This window comes from Plodia interpunctella, chromosome 13 (assembly GCF_027563975.2).
Source record: "Plodia interpunctella isolate USDA-ARS_2022_Savannah chromosome 13, ilPloInte3.2, whole genome shotgun sequence".
Lineage (NCBI taxonomy): Eukaryota > Metazoa > Arthropoda > Insecta > Lepidoptera > Pyralidae > Plodia > Plodia interpunctella.
Window position 1 is genome coordinate 2167557 of NC_071306.1, and position 22637 is coordinate 2190193.

At 36.2% G+C, this 22637-nt stretch overlaps 2 protein-coding genes and 1 long non-coding RNA gene across 4 annotated transcripts; 2 read left to right on the forward strand and 1 right to left on the reverse strand.

Annotated features, from left to right (window-relative positions):
• Positions 1–2839: 2839 nt before the first annotated feature.
• Positions 2840–8060, reverse strand: LOC128675002 (uncharacterized). The gene is made up of 3 exons (XR_008405219.2): positions 7576–8060; positions 7361–7437; positions 2840–3270 (listed from the first exon to the last, which is right to left on the reverse strand). It is a non-coding gene; the product is annotated as an uncharacterized LOC128675002 (long non-coding RNA).
• LOC128675001 (uncharacterized) lies at positions 5802–9304 on the forward strand. The gene is made up of 2 exons (XM_053754047.2): positions 5802–6282; positions 8309–9304. The coding sequence occupies exons 1-2, from the start codon at positions 6096–6098 to the stop codon at positions 8821–8823; spliced, it is 702 nt and encodes a 233-aa protein (XP_053610022.1). The 5' UTR covers positions 5802–6095; the 3' UTR covers positions 8824–9304.
• Positions 9305–14526: 5222 nt separating this feature from the next.
• On the forward strand, positions 14527–21572 carry BuGZ (Bub3 interacting GLEBS and Zinc finger domain protein). Of its 2 annotated transcripts, none has more exons than XM_053753104.2 (9): positions 14527–14772; positions 14908–15034; positions 15262–15388; positions 15568–15635; positions 16239–16363; positions 16832–16918; positions 17301–17574; positions 18402–18588; positions 20991–21572. In XM_053753104.2, exons 1-9 carry the CDS (start codon positions 14732–14734, stop codon positions 21080–21082), a joined length of 1128 nt encoding a protein of 375 aa, XP_053609079.1. In that variant the 5' UTR covers positions 14527–14731; the 3' UTR covers positions 21083–21572. The 2 variants fall into 2 exon arrangements, with proteins under 2 accessions (XP_053609079.1, XP_053609080.1); XM_053753105.2 differs by having other exon boundaries at positions 18411–18588.
• The last annotated feature ends 1065 nt before the right edge of the window (positions 21573–22637 follow it).

Here is a 22637-nt window from a genome sequence, read left to right on the forward strand (position 1 = left end):
ACAGACGCACGCGGCTTTACCGGCATTCGCACGTCTTGTTCGTTTGTTTACATGAACCCTTTGCCTATTCGATATCGCAACAAATATTTTCAGAAATATCGTTTTGTTTTTAAAATACAGTAATCATCGATTTTACTTGTCTCATCGACGATCAACATGTATAAAACGTGTTTTTTTTTTTGTGGGAAATTAATAATTAAACCTAGGTATCAGCGAGACCGCACTAATATAGAACCATTTCATACCCTTCCGAAAATATCGTATGAGACAACCACGGGAGATGAAGGCTTGACAGAGTCAGAAACAATATTGCGAAACAGGGTAAAATCGGTAAAATCACAGCCCTATTTTTTTTTTTTTAAAGGTTTATTTTTTCCACGGACTCTTGAACTTCGGGGCGTCACAGCCGATAAGAATGGAAACACGCGAAAATGAGATAAGAGTTGTCTATAATAGGTGTCGTATTTTGATTAATGAACTAACAGTATCTATTTTAATCGTCGGAGCTGTGTGGGTTGCCTCAATATGAGGTTGAGATAAAGGTTGTTGGCTTAACAGGTATGATGATGACACCCTATGACGACGTTACACTGAGTGACTCAGTAATAAAACTAACATTAATGACAAAAGAAAAGAAAGTATATTTAAAGCCTTCTATTTTAACAAAATAATATAATTTTCATAAATTTTTAAATGTTATCAAAAAAATAGATGAATCATCAATTTTTATAACAGACTATCTGCGTCCCGGGGCATCGCTCCTGTGGGAATTTCGGAATAAAAAGTACCCTTTGTGTTATTCCAGGTTATATTCTACCCGTGTACCAAATTTCATAACAATCTGTCCAGTAGATTTTGCGTGAAAGAGTAACAAACATACATACCCACACACATCCTCACAAACCTTCGCATTTATAATATTAGTAGGATAACTTTCAATTTGTTTTATAAAAATAGATGAATAAATAATATGAATGAGAAATTTTTATAAATGAGGTCTTGCAAATGTAGTCCCCTTTAGCTTGACTCCCGACGATGAAATAAAGTACTTAACCAATAAAAAGCCTTCTTACGATATAACGCCGAAATTAAATTTATTCTGATAGTTATTAAATTAACTTAGGTACGACACGAACAATTTGAATTCAAGTATAAAGACGTACACACATCATGTTGAATGAAACACGGACTGTGAGCTGAATAGCGATGCCAAGGTGATTATGTGATAGCTGCAATTGAAAATTATAAAAAAAAAATCACTAGTCATATTATATGCCACCTACCTACACGTTAGTAACGTGACATATTGAAGCTATTAACTAAGTAGAATTACCTAGGTTTTTAATGCAATTGGAAATAGTCTTGGAAAAAAAAAATTGAAATCGAAGACTTTGTAATCACTATCACTACATAGTATAAAACAAAGTCGCTTCCCGCTGTCTGTCCCTATCATATTAGCTTCTTTCATATTTTCTTTAAAACTACGCAACGGATTTTGTTACGTGTTTTTTTAAGAGATTGAGTGATTCCAGAGCAAGGTTTATAACATAATGTACCTAACATGGATAATATTGCACCTGTGCGAAACCGGGGCGGGTCGCTATAGTCTATGTATAAAGAGTGTCACCACAAATTATCTCCTCTACATCTACAATACTTCCAGTAATTTGACAATCTTTATATGGAAGGTGGAAGCGGCGGTGGTGTAATGGTTAAGACGCCCGCCTATGAACCGAAAGGTCCCAGGTTCGAATCCTACTCGTACCACATGAGTTTGTATACCAATCTGACTCATGTGTAGTAGTTAGTTTTCATCGACCACCACTTGCTTCCGGTGAAAGAAAACATAGTGAGGAAACCTGAACTCTGGTTGATTATCAACATGTGTGTGAAATGGAGAAGGCAATGGCAAACCACTCCATTAATAGTGCCAAGAAAGTCGTTGTGTGTTTCATTCCACGTAATGACCACGACCCTCAGCAATGAGGAATACGACTATTAAGAGATAAGGAAGGTAGGTGAGAACCATTCAAAAAATATAAGATATTTGATTATTCGTCAATACAGGATGTCATATCCATACTAATATTATAAAAAGATTTGTATTTTGTGTTTGTAATGAAGGCACAGAGACAGACGAAACCTTCAGGAGTAACCACGGAGTACCTAACAAAACTTTAGGTTTTACCCGAGTAATGCATGCAGGGACGGGCCGCTAGTCGAATAATAAAGTTAATAATCTAAACCCGCTACACATGTAATTAGATTTTCGAAGCACTAGCATTATATCTAGTTCATCAAAAAAGGCATTCATTATACTTATGATATGAGGAGGACGGAGTGATTCATACCTGGCATCAAGCTACAAGAATGTATTGCGTTCGTGTTTACACAAATAAATATCCGGAAGATAACACAATTACTATATAAGACAGGGGAAAATGTGTAATACAACTCATTGGGTACAACATTGTTAAAACAAGCTAGATTCCGAAGTATGTAAGTAGTGTAAGACTTGCCATAAAAGTATTCAACTTTGACAACAATTTTATCGTCTCATCTCTGAATGGATGGCATCTCGATCGCTTTCGGGGTTATGAGCGAAAAAAATCCTTTAAATTTTGAAGATCCGACTGTGATTTTACAACCGCCCGCCTAGCTGACGTCAAGGCCTTAGGAATGCTATTGTTGCCTATCAGCTGCCTAGGCTGTGTCTCTTAGTCGCTTCGTATGACATCCACGGGAGCATATGGAGAAAGATTGAAGGAGAAGAGCGCTTGAATAGAACCACTATACTAGGGCAAAAAAAAAATAGACAAGTCAATTTTTTTTCCTTTTCCTCACCAATATTTAATTTCGTCTTTTTCGTATATTTTTTCCTCAAATTTACTAAAAGTAGTAACAATAAGAAGTCATTCCACTTTCGATGTCAAGAACAATGTCATTGTTGTCGGTATTTACACATTTCTTAGTGTCGTCGAAACATTCTCCTCACTAATTGCGTATGCGCAGCACGCAGGGGCGAGGTGAAGACGGTGTACCAAATTTGGGACACCACATCTGGATGGCACCGGTGACAACTGGCGGTACATAATTTAAGGAGCTAGCTACTTTTATCTTTTTTTTTTTCATTTTCGGTGATGATTATTTTTAGGGAATAATGAAATAATCTTTATACTCTTGTCGTATTTCTTCTTTGTTATTTTTACATTTCAGGTTTTGATCTCCTTTATATTGGTCTCCCTGAACCTCTTGTTCTTTTTAATTTACCTTCAAGAATATTTTTAAATTAAGATTTGTATCGTATCAAGTTTCCAATCAGTTTTCTACTATCAACTGGACAGAGCTGTCATATAAATTATGAAATAACATGAAATATATAATGGAATATATAGTATCTAACTATATTCGTTATTTTTGTGAAATTCTTGCAATAATTCTTGCAAAATCAGACTCCTCTCTCGATGCACTATATTTATGCAAATTAGTATTTTTTATTGCTGTGGCAGGCACTTCAAGTGAAATACGAAACAGGATAAATAACTCTGAAGGTTAACATCTGCAGTGGACGTCCTTATGAAACGCTTACAAACTTATTCTGTCCTCAAATTTATTCGGTACTACCAAACATGCCGGTTATAAAGTTTATAGCCAGTATTATTATTATTTTTATTTAATATAAATTGTCTAACAAAATTGCGGCAAAAGTCGCGTCTTATACTTGCTTCAGAATACAGCTTAAAAATCTCGAAAATGACTATAATTTCATTATTACAAACTTTTAATAATTTAAATAACTGAAATATAATTATTTCAGTATGAATAGTGGCTGACGCTGAACAGTCTGCCAACTCAATTTGACGACCTCGGTGGCGCAGTGGTAAAGTGCTTGCCTCTGAACCGAGAGGTCCCGGGTTCGATCCCCGGTCAGGTCATGATGGAAAATGATCTAACGTTTATCTATATTATGTATTTGTTATAAAATATAAGTATCGTTGAGTTAGTATACCACAACACAAGTCTAGAACTTGCTTTGGGGCTAGCTCAATCTGTGTGATTTGTCCTAATATATTTATTCACTATTTATTTAATTGGGCCGGTGTCAGACCAGTCTATCAGTTCATAAAAGTACACTACGGCTTGGACACAGATTATAGGATAATAACTTAACAGTAGTTGACTTGAGGGATTGAAAGGAAGAAACTAATTTCACAAAAGCCCCCGAGGATCAAGTGGAATATTTACTATACCAGTGTGATGTGATGCCTCTCCCCGAATAATCGAACACTGACTACGTTGCCCAACTATACGCCACATCTATAAAACAACGGTTAGGGAAAAAGTCGCTGGGAAATATCATCAACATGTCATGTCATGAAGAAGAATGCGTAAGATCACTAACGCTTGTCCTGTTATAAAGCGAACAAACGATTCAAAACGTTAGTAACAAAATATGTAGCTCAATACTTTTTTATTTTGGACACCGGCGGCATGCGAATTATGTGAACGACCTCTATGCAACCATAATGCTATTGAACTGTTCAATGGAAAAGTACTCGTTACGACACATTACTATTACACCTGGAGAGAACACAATGTGAGATAGTGCAACAAGGCCATTGAATATGCTTATTTAGAATTTTGAATTTAGGATAAAATCCTACTCAGACAGAAGAATAGGGGTAGGACTTTATCCTGTAATTTCTGTCTACATCACTGAATCAGATTGTGGATTTTGTTAACTAAGTAGTTGTTACTTCACGTCTCTCGTCTTTAAACTATGGTTTAAAGACTTTTTGCATTTATGTACTACTTTTTTTTTCTACACTGTTAAGCATATACAACTGTGCTTGTATGTTCGACTAATGTCAGAAAACAATATCTATATTCTAAGCTACTAATATAACCGATTTTCAACTTTACGATCTGCAATCAAATGAAGTAAGATTGAATATTGACGTAGTTATACAGAAGTAGACTTGGACACATTCGTGAACCCGCTAAGAAATCTAAATTTCCAGGAAGCTATCATAACAAAGAACCTGCTTACAATAAACATACACACGACCTAGGCAGGGGCCCTAACTGTCGTGCATACAAGTTTATGTTTTGTCATCACACTGTATCAATAAACAAAAGGCGCCTGCCTGTCTAATCGTGTAGTCCGTTCTACTCTAAACAAATATAGTAACGAGTGAACGGAAACACGTGGGGTTTCGCATGAAGTGAAATCATACAATCCAAATTAATAGATTTTTTCATTACTAGGTTGATTTCGCGTGCGTATTTTCTCGCGACCTTGTCCTTCATCTCCGTAAGTACCTACCTACCCTCTGGGACTATTATATTTCGATCAGCTATACCAAAGATTTTATACGATAGTTATATTGTAGGTACAATTTAAAATGTAGACAAAAGATTTTATACGATAGTTATATTGTAGGTACAATTTAAAATGTAGACAAAAGATTTTATACGATATTTATATTGCAGGTACAATTTAAAATGTAGGTAGACATATTTTGTGAGATACATATCAGAGGGGAGGTTATCTGATGGAGACAAAAGTTTACGTTACCTACGGGTAATTTCACAAATCTTGTAAAATACAAGTAATTTTACAACCAATAGGTACCTAATTCAATATATAAACACAAAGAGTTCCTCAAAGCAAACCATATCAATAATGAAAAGATACCGAGACATTCGTACAAGAAGTACCTACTATCTCAAAATTCTTCGCCGGATCAATAAGTTGTGTGTGATACTAACCCGTCTGATCGGTCGACTCATGTCTCCACAAAATGAAACGGAACGCATAGCGTAATTATTGAACTATTTTAGACGCCGAAATCGCATTGAAACAAAACAAAATACATACAAAAATTAATAAACCTAACTCATATCAATTTCTTCAATAATTTAATTAGCAATAGTGGCGTTTACTAACAAATATTTAATAAACACTACTGTACCAATTGTGCGTGAACGGAACGTACGTCAGAACCATTTTGTATCTGTGCGCAAGACGTCTTCATTAGACACGCCAATACTGTTTTAGATACAATCGAAGTATTTTCAACATAATTCTTAGGATGGAAGACAGTTTAAATGTGGATTTGGACCACATGATAAGCCTTATAGAACTCAGGCCAATGTTATGGGATAAAACTAGTGAGGATTACAAATCTAGGCACCTGAAAACTGCGGCCTGGCATGAGATCTGCGTTTTATTGTTAGACAACTTTGAATGCTTGAGTTTACACGAACAGAATGAAAAAGGTTAGTAGCTAGTTGTATTTAATTATAGTGGTAGGTATATACTGTATAAACCAGAGAAGAATAAAATATAAAGAGTTCCAAACCAAACTAGGATAATATCAGAAAAAGCTCTTTCTAGATATTTACTCTATTATTTTAAAAAAATCACCACCTACCTATTTAGCTAAAATATGTTTTGCCCCACCACCTATACGTTATTTGACATTGACAGAGTGAGACAAAACATATTTTAATTTATGTTGTAGGTTTATTACATGAATAATAAATGTAAGATTTCAAAGACCTTTATAATTGATATATCTAGGCTAGAGGCAGGAAAAAATAGTGGAATACACCTTAAAATAGCTATAGCTATACAAGTACACTTATATAGCTAGGTATTTGAAGCCATTGCATGCCTACATTTTCATATACTTAGGGAAATACACATTAGGTAAGGAAATTATATCTTTCTTTTGCAAGTTTAATTAAAAAGGTCTAAATATTAAGTAGATACATGTTACACATATTGAGGTAATTACTGATACTTATTTATTTTATTTAAAAAATTATGCATATTATGTATAAAGATTCTGTTTCTATTTGATAACACAATTAATATGTTTGTTCAGATTATTTATTGACTGAGATTACTTATGACAAGACTATTTATGAGGTATGGGAACGGTGTTATTTAATGTATGTGTACTTTATGAGATTTAACTTTAGCGGGCCAAAAAAGAAGACAACAATTTAGATTATTAAACTATAAGAAGGAAACTTCTTATTAATTTTAAATTCAAGGTTCACAAGGGGTCGCTAATTAATTATTTCATACATATTGTTAAAAGGTGCAAGAAGGCTACATGACAATTTTTATTGTCCTTAATAAGTAGGTAGATAACTATGAGACCAGTACATATTATTATTATTTTATGATGATTGTATATTAAGCTGAATCCTTTTTAAAACCAAATTTTCTACTCTACAGCCAGTGTATATATTTAAAAGGTAAAATGAAATAAAAACCTGTATTTCAATAAAAGTAGGCATAGTTAAACATGATAAACCACTACAATTTAGTAAGATAAGTACTTACAGTAAGCTTCTCTGTACCCTTTCTCATTGTTTCATTCCATCCCTGTTTTGCAGTCAGGGTGTGAGTCAGCCAGCTTACTACAGACAAGAAAATATAGTATAGATATCAAGCTTCTACGAAATAATTTACAGCAATATAATTAGTTGCAATAAGCGAAACATTAAACTGAAAGTATTATGTATGTAAAATGTATATTCATGAATGGTGGTACCTACCCATAAGTGCATAGATGAGTGCTGACCGGTGTAGTTATAGAGGTATTTTTGGATTTCGCTGTTATTTTATCTTCACAATAAGGATCTTGATAAAATCCTGTTTGATGATACCATGGTGATGCATGGCTCTTCATTTTACTAAGAAAACGTAGCTATTAGCAAGGGCAGTCGAAGCAACGAATAGGTATCTCATCATTATGAAAGTTTAATGGAGTATGTGAAATTAAAATTTAGAGGACCTTAATATTGTTTGAGGTTTCAAATTCGAATCCATATTAAAATTTACTTGTTCATTATCCCTTATCTTTGGTTTATTTCCAATAATGTCTTTGATATCAAATCCACAATGCTTAGTATCTATGTAAATGATTTGCCGAATTATAGAAGTTTCAAAAAGTTGTTTCAAAATCTCACCAAGTTTGCACTTTGCCATGACGGTAGGTACCTATACCTAGGTACACAGACCATTGGTCTGTGCCTAAATACCTACCTACCTACTTTGACAAATTTGAAATTTGACAAATATATTTGGGTATTGCCATTGTAAAAAATAAATATGTATAGCTTAGTTTACACGATTACAGCAACACAGCATCAGACAAACTAAACTGGCCAACTAAAACCATTTGACAACAACTTTTTGATTGGACTTCCTGCCTAGTATTACATCCGTTTATATCCCTACCTGATATTTTTATCAATAACTATGATTTAATCTGTGTAATATTTACAGGAAGAGCGTTAATAAAAAAATGGACCAACGAACGTGAAAAATGGATGAAATGGAGACGAAGATATGAAATTTCTGGCTCAAACTCATGTAAAAAACCACCTTACAGTGACCAGTTGTCATTCTTAGAAAAAATATTTGAACCCAGCACATCCAATAATGACGCGGCTGATACAGAAGCTGATCAAGATGAAGAGAAACCAGCAAAATCTTCAGCCGAATACGAAATGCCAGAGTTTGTCAGCACTAGTTGTCAACCAGATAATTCTCATTCTCAAAGAACCCGTTCAGCGAAGAAAAGGAGATCGTTAGATGAATATGAAATTGAATTGAATTCAGTGAAACCAACGTCATCACCAGCATCTTTTGGTGAAACACCTATGCTGTCATTTTTCAGGGGTATACTGCCATCTTTAGAAGAATTTGATGCTGACGAACACTTAGATTTTCAAATTCAGACATTAAGTTTAATTCGATCTATGAAAAAAGAAAAAAGACGAAAAATTGAGAACTTTTAGAATACACGAAATACTTCAGAAATTGGTAATCTGGTTTTAAAAAATAAACAAAAATTGTATTGTAAGTAAATCAACAAAGTACTCGTATTTCAATATAGTTTATTTAATAACTATCTAGAATCACTGTTCTCGTCGACAATTCAGGCATGATTGATATAAGAAACCATATAAATTTCGTATTTATAATACTTGTTACTAAAAAGCATACCTACTTGTAAATGAAAAAATAAGCGATGGCATGCAGTTTACGAGTGATGGCTTCAGAAACCGCTTATCATCATGAAAATGTGTTCGTTCGATAATTGGCATATTTGATCACCTAACGTGTTACTAATGTGCCAATCACATTCCTTGTTTAATGAAGTATTTAAGTTAACTCGTGATCGTTATTGCAAACTCGTGACTACAAAATAAGACCTAATCCTTTGTTGTATTGTGTCCTATGTGTTCGATTTATTATAGTGAGCTTTAAAAGTCCAAAGCTCGCGTCATGATTTCATCACAACCCTCGTGCGTGCCATTTGGAATGAAAAACGTCATAAGACTATATATTTTGTACTAAGTATTTCATTCGAGCGTTTATGAAGTTTAGAAGGTTTAGATGTTTTACGACGACATTCAATAAGACTAGATAGACAAATAACTAGATCGCGATTGGTCTAGATCTGTGTTAGGCTAGATCTCAGTTTAACCATAATGTGATAGAATATTGGCAGTTTGGCGGCAAAAGCAACTTTGCACAGTTCGCACAACTTTCCCGCTTCCCACCTTTTTAGCGACTGCCTTGATTGACATTGCTGTGTGGCCAGTTGCCGCTAAATGCATGTAACTGATAGAACTGACGTGAATGTTTTGTTACAGTCTTACTCATTCATATCTCTCTTTAGATCTTTGGGTGAGTATACCTAGGTACACTATACACTAACTTTTTATTTTACTATGCCTGCATTAAGTTAAATCATTTCGTTAGTTTGAATAAAATTATCTTATCGCTTAGACGCAGCTCAACTTGATACTTGGTTTCGTATCATAAAAGTACTTAATCTATTTAGTGTGTTTGTACGCCGCTTCAACTAATCCAAGTTACTTTCCTGCTGTCTGACTTTCCTCGTCAGCAACTACAGATTATATTGATGTTATGATGGCAGATAATAAAAGAATCCAACTCTTTCTCATCCTTATCTGTTCCTTATATTCGGGGCTATTACGCCCAAGGTCCGCGCAAACAAAATTCAAATTTTGAATAATGATCAGTGATTTCACGACAACCCTATTTGGGAATGCTGTTGTTGCCTATTAGCTACGTAGGCACTAATATAATACTACTACTAAGATAAAAGTGTAGTTAGGTACTTAGCATGGCAACAATAATAATTCTTACTATTATAGGTTAATTACTACGTACAATCTACCGATAAATTGCAAAGGTAACTTGTATATCGCTGTTACTAATTTATCATCATTCTATTTCTATAGTTACCACATTAACTTGCAATAATTACTTCATATGGAAATCTACTAAAGGCAATAAGTGCGTCTGCCAATCACTATTTACTAACGTTCAGTATTACGTACGCGAAATAAAAATATTACTACGTAACTTTTATGTTGTTGATAGATTTATGGGGCAGTAGAATTACGTGCCTCATGTTTTTTTTTATCTAGCTACATAATATGTAGTGTATATACTACATATATGTAGTGTATATGTAGCTAGTGTGTAATGTAATTCTACTATGTAAGTAATGAGTGTAAGTGGGTAAGATTTGGGCCATGACCCACGGCCCAATGCAGATTTGTTAACGATTGCAAATACAGTCTACATGGACCATGAGTCAAATACTTGGTGTATCAAAATGGTCAAAGCTACCATTAGTCGCGCACACGTCACGTAAAGCGGGTGGGACTTATTTAATTTTCCGTTCAGAATGGGATGCTTTCCTGCTCCGTCTGCCTCAGTCTCGCATCACAAAACTTTTTTAATTCGTGATCGGAACCGACGAACAAGAACATCTATAACGATATACTCAGATCGAGTGCGCCCGGATGTGACGACTAGGCAGGTGGCTGAGAGGTGCCATATCATTTATAACAAGATAATAGGTCGGTATATCTCGTTACTAACGCCTATGCTTGCCAATGTTCAAGTGTATGAACGTCAACGTTTTTTGTATCCTCTTATATGCAAGATTAAAACAGATAGGAAGTCAAGATCAATATTTTATCGAAATGAATGAAATCATACGTAACTTTTATTTCTTCACCAATAGATGGTGCGATTCCTGAGATTTAGGTGTTTTCACCTACCCGAGCGAAGCGGCGACGGATCGGTAGTAAATATTATTTCAGACCGGGTTTCCATGTTCAACAAAAACGCCATTTGGACCCAATCAAGCATTGAGGCCCAATATTTGGCCCCGCCTAGATTTATTGATGAAATAACTGAACAAATACTTATATTTTTCATATTTTTCAACAGTGTTTAATTCTATTGTACTCGTACTTACATGTTGCTGTGATGGAGTCATAAGTTTCGGCCGAGCTGCTCTGAACGGTGGGCACAGGCGGCTCCCCTTCATCAGGATGCATTCTACCTCAAACCCGTTAAATATACTACATAGTACGCCACTAAATGTTTATCACATACTTGAACACAGTTACATATATTACATAGTACTTACACCACTACCTAAATGTTTATCACTAGAACACTATGTAAAACACTTGATCTTGAAGTAATTAATATATTACCAGAGTAAATTGATTAGGTTTCGCATTTTGTATGCACTTTGAGTTGCAACTGACTTGCATGACAAACAATGTCAACTGAACGTTGTCATTACATTTTCTAAGATCACACATACTTTTTCTAAGATCCATTCAAAAAATGACATACATAACTGCGAAAGTTGGTATATAGCGTGTTAGTTGGGGTGGGATCCCATCCTTGACCGTTTTTGTACCTGGGCCGATCCAAGCTATCTACGCCAATGAGACCAATAGGTACCTATACTAGATCTTTATATTCTTTCACTAGCTTCGTTCCAGGCCTTCGCTCTCGTGCATATATCATAATAAGAAGAACCGTAAGTAGAAATAATGTAACTCCGTACTTGTGAAAGAATAGTTCACGAAGATACTTTAAGATACCACTTAACACACAAACTTGATACAAACACGTTCTCTTTATCAGATTTGTATAGAAGTATAGTAAGACTTTTGTATTAAGTAATTTCTTTCAAATGTTTTACTCACCCATAGAAGAGTCACGTGGAAGAGAATATCATAATGTTTCTGTGTACACCTCCGGCTCCCAAAACAAATTGAATATCAATAAAGAACGTAAACATTGTATGTGTACAAATAACAACGCATTCTTAATCATTCATTATCACACTAAGCAAGATTCTCATTTATTAGTTAAATTAGTTGTTTCTGTCAAACATGTGGTGGACCGGCCAGAGATGGGTGTACGCCATGGATTTAGTAAGTACTTCGTACAATGGAGTACCTACTAATTCCATGGTGTACGCCTAGCACAGACCGCCTAGTATGTTTCCAATTTCTTCCCAATAGGTCAAGTGCAAACTGGTTATAGCCAGACTTTTTGGGAGCAAACTGGAAAATAATGAAGTGTACGCCACTCGATGGGCCGAACCCTACGATACCAATTGAGTCTCTTTGAAACAAACCGCATATAGCTAACAAACAGCAAGTCATGCTATTGTATGGAATTGAATTGGGTACCTAACCAACTTCCTTGATGCGCTGCTGACTGTATGAAATTTATATTACCTAAACCAACAGCCTGAACCATGCTTATCAATAAGAATATTAATTTAGTATCACTTTATTATTATTTATTACTTACTTATAAGTATTAATGACCTCATAGCTGCAGAGGTGTGGCAAAAGCTAAGAAAAAATGACTCGGCCGAAAAATATTTAATATCGACAGCATCTTCCTATAATAGACTTCGCCTATATAAAGATAAAGAATCAGCATTTGCACTCGTTACAAAAAACACTGATAAAGTTTATCCCACACAGAAACATAAGTACTTATTACGAGAATGACGCGCGAATTTCAACCAATCAAAATGCGCGTTCGAAGCACGCCCCCGCTTCATGAATTTCATGCCTTCACCCAAGACTCCCCATGAGCGGCTCACGACTTCTCCACAGACTTGTCAAACATCTGATAATAACATCTCTGTAAAGTGCATGGCAAATAGGCTTAATCCTACATAATATCTTCAGCCGTGCCTCCTAAACCTAGGTAGATGTGAGTGTTTTTCTCATCATTCATCATAAGCCAGTACACACATTATAAGCGTAACTAGGTTTTAATTTATATTTTCAGAAACGGTTGCAAATAATATTAATATTTATTTGATTAGTAATCAAGTATTACTAGTCTATAACACGTATCCTTGATCATTTGGCTTATCAATGGGCATCCGAAATAAAACTAACAGCAATAATACAATAATATGAATAACTGAACAAGCTTTTATCCCTCCGCTCCGGACACATCATCAGCGAATATTCACAATCAATTGCCAAAGACATTCTTCCCATCCTGGGTCAAAAGTCATTGCCCGTGCGGTAACCGTTTAGTAGTTCTTTCGTTGGGAGAGAATTCTGGTCAGAATACTTATCGCTATCAAAACTAAAGTCACGAATAAAAGTTGTATTTGTAAAACTGTTGCAAAGTTCCCTTGTCTGCAACCGATCCTGGGTGCACCATATGGTCATGCGTGTCATAAATTGTCATCCAAACTAAACGTGTGTAAAGCTTAACCATAAAGAGTTGACAAAAAATTATTCGTAACTGTCACATTTTTGACGTAAAATGCTGAAGTTTGGCAACAATTATATATGGAGCATTTTTTCACCACAATTATGTATGGAAAATTGTTTCACTTTAATTAATTTCTACTCTATATTACTCAAGCTGTATGTATATGTACAACTTTTCAGTTCAATCCGACCGCGATTTGTAATACTGACACATCGGGAAAATAATTCCCGTTGTGTGGTAGTGTTATACATTGCAACTGTATTTCCGTCCGTAACTATAAAAGCATACTTTAAGCTGAAAGTACCTATGTTTTGTCACTACCACTTTACAACATTTGGTATTGACAGAACGATATTTAGCTTAAAATATGGTTCTGATATCTGTGATTAAACTAATAAATTATGTAAACCACCCAATCCCGTGAGTCGCTTACAAATTGCCAGGCAAATTGGGACGGACACGTCTTGAGTGAGATCATAGATTTAGAAATAGCCCCGTGCACGGTTGATATACAAAAGATGTCAGCGCTCCATGTCGTTTCTTCAGTATTTATAATAGTAAACCATGGAATTACTCCGTGGAGTAGATACTCATTCCATGACAAAAACATCTTTCTTGTATGAGAGAACCGGAAGATATTACGGTGGAGTCATGGAATTAGTAAGTACTCCGTACAACGAAGTACTTACTAAATCCATGTATACAATACGGGTACAAGTCTGAGATGCATGTCTTTCTAAATATATGACGGGGATAGACCCCGTCAGACCTTTCTCTACCTACTTACATGGCGAAGTCTATATTTTTCTCTGCCTTTTTAATACTGGCCTGGTGTTGCTATTAACAAATATAGATTTGTCTTTGAATTGTCTATGTTCATTCATTCTATTCATTCTTCTCGCTGACTGGCTCGCTACGCCATTGCTTGCTTCTTTGCTCTCCGCCATTTTGTTTGAGTTAATTCGTGAAGTTTTGTGTGTATAACCCTACTGTTTTGATAAAAAATTGGGAAGAAATAACTGTGATATAATTATAGATTAAACGTATTTTTAAGCATTAATATTAAAAGTTTATAAACGTAGGTTTATTTAGTGTTTCAAGACAATGGGCAGGAAGAAGAAGAAGGCTTCTAAACCTTGGTGCTGGTATCCTTTTCAATCTACAATATTTGTGAGATTTGCACATGACCTTAATTGAATTAGGTCAAGAAATTATTTTTTTTAACTACAATTATTATTTGTTATGTGTTTACAATAATTTCCTTAGCATCATTATCATAGGTATTGTAACAGGGAATTTGACGACGAAAAGATTCTGATCCAACATCAAAAGGCGAAACATTTCAAATGTCATATTTGTCACAAGAAGCTGTACACTGGGCCAGGATTGTCAATACACTGCATGCAGGTGAGTCCATGTGCACGCCCTACCTTCTTGGCAAGCGCCCCGCCCGCCCACGCCATACCTAGCTCCTTTTTTAACTCTTTGTACCTACTAATATCTTTAAAGAAATCTTGTCTACGTGCACTTCTCTTTGAAATACGTAAATATTTATAATATTGTATGTTTTGCCTTTATAATTTTAGACAAATATGCATATCTAAATACTTAAGTGTTATTTTTTACGTTTTCAGGTTCACAAAGAAGCCATAGATAAGGTTCCAAATTCATTACCAAATAGGTCAAATATTGAAATAGAAATCTATGGTATGGAAGGTATCCCACCTGAGGATGTGAAGGAGCATGAAAAGCAGAAGTCAGGTATAAAAAAGTTTTATTTTGAGCACCTACAGTTGGACCTGAATGTATGTATTAAGTCTTCATATTTACTCCAGGCACTGTAGTCTTTACATGTTATGGATGTGTAGTTAGTTCCAACAATGGTGAGTAGACGAATGTTGTTTTTTATTATTTGTTACTATAACACTTTAACTCCTTAGGTGGGGGCAAGGGGTCGGACAGTGAGGATGATGAACCGGCGGCAAAGAAAAAAGCAACGCCGGCCTTGGTAAGGGAACTTTTATTATAGGTATTTCACAAAGGTTAAACCTTTAACTATCGGCAATGACAATAGTAAGTCAAATTATTGAAATATTATTGATTAAATATAGATTGGCTATTTATGAAAGTTGGCATAAATCTAATGTGCAATAGATAATATAGGTAGGTACCTATACAGGTAGTTACTTGTTATGTAAACATTCCCATGCTATAAGATTTTAAAAGTTTATTTTATTTTGACAATTACAAAGTTTATGATACATGTTGGTTGACATACAAAAATCTTACCTACATAATGAAATAGTTAATATCTCTTGGGTCATTACATTTTACATGTGTTATCTAGTTGTCAACTATATTTAATACTGTACAGTATAATATACTACTGTATATGGATACTGTGACAAAAGTTCTTGCAGGTGTTGGCTATGGTGACCAACCTTCAGTTTATGAAAAAAATATTTTGATTATAACTTTGTCACTTAGTGCAATTTTCTATTTTTTTCCTTTTGTGATATTGAGTTCTATTATATTTAGAATCATTGTTACATATATTAAAATAAAATTTTAATATTGAAGAATGAAGTAAACATTAGTAAACTGTTTTCAGTTAGGAGCAGGTCCGTCGACAGTGGCACCTGGCATCCTCCCCACACCAATGGGCCCCGTGCCCCCGGGCATGTACGGGCCTATGCCTATGAACCCCATGATGTCTCAATTTATGCAGGCACCTAGGTGAGGCACCATTTAAATTTTATTCAGTTAAAAGCTAAGCTATTGATATCATATAATTTTTGGAATGTTTCCTTTTATTTGAAGTTGAAGGTAACATCTGCTACCATACAGTAACTTATCATTTATTGCAGTTGAGTGGTTATAATACATCATAATTTACATAAGGTTCTTTAGGGATTTTAATATCAATTTGCCTATTATGATCATTTTGGAAACATAGGAGATACATTACTTTGCTCGGTTAAAACCATAATCAAAACGAGCCTCTGTTACTCCTGAAGATTTTGTCTATCCTTATGTTAAATTTGATGCAAATTGGTGCAGTAGTTTTTCTGATTATTCATTACAAACAAGGAAACAAAAATACAGATATTTTCTCTTTATGATATTAGTATGGATGGATATGGATAGTATGTTTTAAACTATACTAATAAATTATATACCTACATTTGTTTTTTACTTTTTAAGGATGATGATGCCTGGAATGCGTCCTCTATTCCCTGCGGCGAGTATACCCACCTCAACACCAAATAAGCCTACCTTCCCTGCTTACAGGTAGGAGCACTTAGAACTTACCATAACTTGATTTTGGTGAAGGTTTCGGTCAGTTCTTGATTCCTCAATGTCAATAATGATTTCACAATATTATGCAAAATAATCAGCAATATTTTATTTGATTAATTTATGGGTATCTTTATATATATATCAAATGTATAAATATTTGATTGATTACTAAAAATACTTTTTGTTAATTTTAATAAGAAGTATTATAAAGAGTAAATAGAAGATTGGAGACATTTTAATCTGGATCCTTTTCACCTTATGCCGGTGTAAACGTGGATGAAACTCTTTATTTTTTATTTTATTTGGAAAACAACTCGAAACCTTAACTATTAAAATTCTCAATACCATTTAACACGTCCCCACATTACCGCAGCAATGCCACAATCAGCGCCCCGCCCACCACGTCGACGTCGGCGGGCGCGGACGCGAAGGAGAACGGGGACGTGAAGCCTCCGGCCGCCAACTCGTGTCCGCTCGTCACCGCCACAGGGGCCGGCTCCAAAATTATACATCCGCCTGAAGATGTGTCGCTGGAGGAGATCCGCGCGCGGCAGCCGCGCTACAGGCCCAAGCCAAAGCCCGACGCCCCCCACAGCCAGCCGCAGATGGCTCAGCCCATCATCACCCCCAGCACCAGCCAGGCCGAGGTGAGATTCTATCTTTTACCTTTTGCCCGCAACGGTGGTGGTCGCTTTTGTGATTTTTGGTAGATTTTTTTGTTCATTTGGTTACGGGAGCTTTAATTATTTTTATTTTGATAGTTTAAATGTAGGTATCTTTTTTTTTTCTTTTATTGATTTGGAGATCGATGTGTAAGTTAAAGTTTGTCTTGATAAAGCATGAGTAAATGTTTAGACTTTTATCGAATTACTTACCTTAGAGTTCTGGCTTTTGGGACGTTGGGTTGCGTTTTGTAATGTTGTAAATTCTCTTCCTAGTAAAACATTCAGTTCATACAAGTAAAACTATTTTACAATTGGGCAATTATGAATTTAAAGTAAAAGTAACAAATTTCAAATAAACGTAACAATAGAAACAATCACAAAGGAACCACCAAATGTGACGTTCCACGAGAAAAGGTGCCTTATGGAGGGGAGTCGCTTACATTTGACTTGATCATTTTTGCTGTCCTCCATAATGCTATACACTATCGACAAACAGTTCGTGTTCATGCGGTAAATATTAACTCTTGAATACAAATAAAACTGTAAACACACAGATGTCAAAATAACGAGAGATTTCACACATCTCACCAAATATGACACCACATAAACAGCACTTTCTGTGGCGTGACACGGATCCCTCAGTGTGCAGCTTTTATTTGCCGCAAGGAAAAATCAATGTACTTGTACGGCAAAATTAGACGAACCGTTTGTCGATAGTGTGTGGGCACACCTTGGCTGGTGGAGCGCCGGCCACATAATATCAGCACGCGAGTCTCGCCCCCAGCAGCATAAGAGATGAAGCACCGCAGTACTTGCAGGTGGCGGCGCACATGTCGGCGGCGGTGGCGGCGGCGCGGCAGCTGCGGCGGCCGCTGCTGCCGCCGGCGGGGCTCGTGATGCAGCCGATGCGCGTGGGCGTGCCGGTGTCCATGCCGCCCGTCATGGGCATGTTGCCCGTCATGCCGCAGTTCAACCTCATGCGCCCCATACAGCCCGGTCAGTATGGTTACCTCAACTATTATCGGTAGACTGCGGTCTTTGCAAATTTTGACATTCTTTTTTTTTTTCTATTTCGGCTGCTGCTAGGTTTGACAATGACGTTTCGTGTGCAAACGATTTTTGTGTTCAAATCATTTTGACATTCCATTGATATTCGTAATGGAATGTCAATGAAATCGTATTTATGTAATCTAATAGATTTGATTGAAGCCAAATGAAATGTTTTCTATGTGAATTTTGAATATAACAGTATTGGTCGGTACCAATACTATAATAAAAATTCTCTTAAAAATATTTGATTTGGTTTCAATGAGAAACCTATTATAACAGCCAATATGATTGTTACCGTTCTCGGCTATCAGATTGCGCAGCAGCTGGTATGTAATGTAATAAAAAATAATTGTGATTTTATACTAGTATACTGAATTTTTATGATAATCGTTGTGTAGTTTTTATCAATAATTTGCAAATATCAGCAGGTATTGATTACATTATAGTTGTTCCATAAAGTTCGATCGCTACCGTTAGATTCCATTTGTGTGTTTGTAATATAATATCAAATTTGAAGTGATACTATTGTCTGTGGCCTCTTTGGCACACTGTCATCAATTTTTTTAATCTTGATAAGCAGTGTCAAATATTCTGAAAGTTTTGTAATTCTCATATAGGAATTAGGATTTAAGGTTCATATTTATTAACTTGATGTCGCACAACAAATGTCACTATTTAATTATTTAATAAAAAAATGTATTTTTGATGTTACTTAGTCCAAAATTGCGACATCTTAAATTTTTATGATGTACAACATGAATTTATTTACGAAATGTTTGGAAAGACTGGTCATCACATTCTAAAGAGAGGAAACAGGTGTAGACTCATCACATATGCGTCCATATTTTTTTATAATTCTAATGAAATTGCCTTAGGATAACATTTTCATCACGGCAATGTTAAGACAACAGTATTATTATTGAACTTTATTAAGATTAAGTATGAGTGAACTTCTTGTTTACTGATTGTAACGTGTGTCAACTGAAGCATTCATTTGAATGTTTGCTCAATAGATGCAGTCGAGATTGTCATAATGTTAGCAAACTTATCGACGTGGAAAATAGTGTTTATTGACTTTTAAAAAAATAAATTGTAATGCATTCATAGTATTTTCTATTTTCCACGACAACTCCTAAATCCAATTAGATATGAAATTAATTGTCTGTGCAAATGGATTATGTTTTAAGAGCGCGGCGAGCTCTGCAATAGTTTCGCTATAATGAGGGCAGATCCAGTTGCCGGCGACGCTCGGTGGGTGCCTTGTATTTCTCTAATATAAGCAACGTGCGGAGGCCGGCAGCCCACTCGATTGTCTCATCTCATAGACAAACACATAACAGCTTGTAACTCATCCTAACACCCACTAACACGGCCCCCCCCCTAGCCGACCTCTAGGCAAACACTTCCAAGAGTTAAACTGTGATTTTGATGTGCCACCCTCACGGGGATCGGATTATTGAGCGGTAATTTTATTCACATTCCTTAATGGATTTGCTTATTGTAGTAGCTCTTATCTTATTACTGTCTCGATTTTCTCGTAGTGTCATATAAAATATGACTTTTTGTCGGTTTCACGGGTGGGTACACTAATATTATATTTACGTTCAGTAGTTTGTCGCTTTACAATGTGCATGAAACGAACGAGTTAATAGTCGTTGGCTGAATTGGATTCTACGAGCAACCATCTCCGATCACACTGAAACATGCATGTCTACGGATACGATTACATCGCCGATTATTTTGAAAGTGTGATTTTTCATGTGAATTATTTATCCTACCTACCTGTGTTCCTTTGCTTATACTGCACCTTATATCGCCACATTGAGTGCATACATGTGACCTCAGAGTGCGACCGGGCTACCACCGCTCGGTAGGTCCCGTCTAGCGATCATCATTCGTATTTAGACCGACATGCCATCCGTATTTATAGTTCATTTGTTTGGGTACATACAAATAGATGTCAAATAATACAAAGTGTCACTTCGCAATCGATGTACATAAGGTCTGAAAGTGATACTTTCTTCACTTTTTAATATTAGACTAACTCTGTAAACTGTGTTTTCTCTCTTCTCAACATGATTTCATATGATCGTGGGTGTCTTTTTTTTAAATAGACTATCTGTTTTGATATTGTCCAATAAGAGAGTAATGAATGTTGACGTACCTACGCAAATGAAGTATATAGGTCCCGTGTAGCACTAGCTAGAGCGGGTCGCGCGGGCACATGGATGTACGGCGGTCCGACAGGCGATTGCTAGCAGTCACACCGGCGCCGCCGCGTGTTGGACCCCGGTCCCCTGTTGCTGCCGCACTCTCGCGGCCCTCACTAACGCGGCTCGTGTGCGCAGGTATGCTGCTCCCGGGCGGCATGATGCCGATGGGCGCCATGTTTCCCGGCGGAGTCCCCGGCCTTCCCATGATGCAGCCCCGCTTCCGGTAACCGCCGCTCGCAACGCAAACCGTTTGACAGAGACGGCGACGCGAGCGAAGGTAGGCGCTCGCTATAGTTAACGTCCGCTTGAACTGTGTCACATATATAACGCGGTGTCGGGAACTAACGCCAGGTAAGGCCGGACAGGTGACCGCGGTCGCCCGCTGGGGTTGGGCCGGGGTTCCCTGCGGACCGGGCCGCGGCGGCCGACCGCAGGCGACGAGTCGAGTCACAACTAGCGTTGTTGGATTTCCGGCCCCCTGTCCCCGCGATTACGTTATCTATTCTATCACCGGCTCTCGCATAGACTGTCGACAGATTTCAGTAGTGAATATACTTAATTTCTGGTGTTAAGATGTGTGTAAGGATAATCGAGATTGAATTGTTAATGTTATCATCTGCCTTGAATTTTTCTTAAGCATTTCCACATGAAGTTGTGACGTTTGCCTACTCTTGTAGATTTTGACTATTTTACTCAATAAATGCTGTGGACTTGAAACTTACTTTTATTTAATATTCCTTGGCTGTTCCGAATGAATGTGCTTATGTATCAACGTTGTATATAAAATTTTATAAATTACTAAGTTATAAAAAATTTAAATCCTAATATTTGGAACGGCTAATTAATTGCTACCACTTTCCTTCACATCACATTGTCAAAATGTCGTTATCATATGCACCCATAATTTCCACATGATAGTGCGTACTGGTGTTGTAACCAAATGCAGCAATACATATCTATAGTCTATAGTTACATACACTAAACAATATACACTGCCTGTCTAATGCCCGTTTTCTGGGTTAGAGGCAGTTTATCTATTCGATAGCGCTATTCGAATCACGCTGTTGGTTGGAATAGCGCTATCTAATAAATAAACTGCCGTTAAAAAACTCTGAAACCGAGCATAAGAGAGAATTGATATTTTTGGTATATTTCAACACACAACAACACACCTTTTTCTATAATCTGAGACACGAACACAGGAGGAACCACAAATCTCATTCAACTATTAATATTCTAAATTGTGCAGATTGGATTATACATCAATCCAATTTCATATGCATTAATAATGGTGAAACTTTCCATGGGTAGGATTTTTTGTTTTTATTTTTGATCTGAATAATTTTTGAATACCTAGCAGATTACAGAAATGTGCATAACTAAAAATCTACCATAATACGAGTACTCTTATTAAGCTAGGAATACACTAAGCAACATTTGACGCGCAACATAATCACTGACTCGAGTGATATAGCACATAGTCTATATCACTCCTGCAAATTGTAATGATAAGGAAAGAACGATATGTTGCGCCTCAAATATTCCCTAGTGTATCTGTGGCTTTAGTCTCCCCTGCAACATTGTGTAGTAAGTAATATGTGACCATCGCTGCATATCAATGGCTGGTGCTGCGTGTTTTACATTCAGGGTGCCCACTTTCTGGAAAGTCTGGTAAAATTGAGATTTTTGTGAACAATTAAACAGGCGTTGTGAAATCCCAGTAAAATACATAATTAGCTATCCAATAATTTACTGCACAATTGTCTATGTTTCCTGCCATGT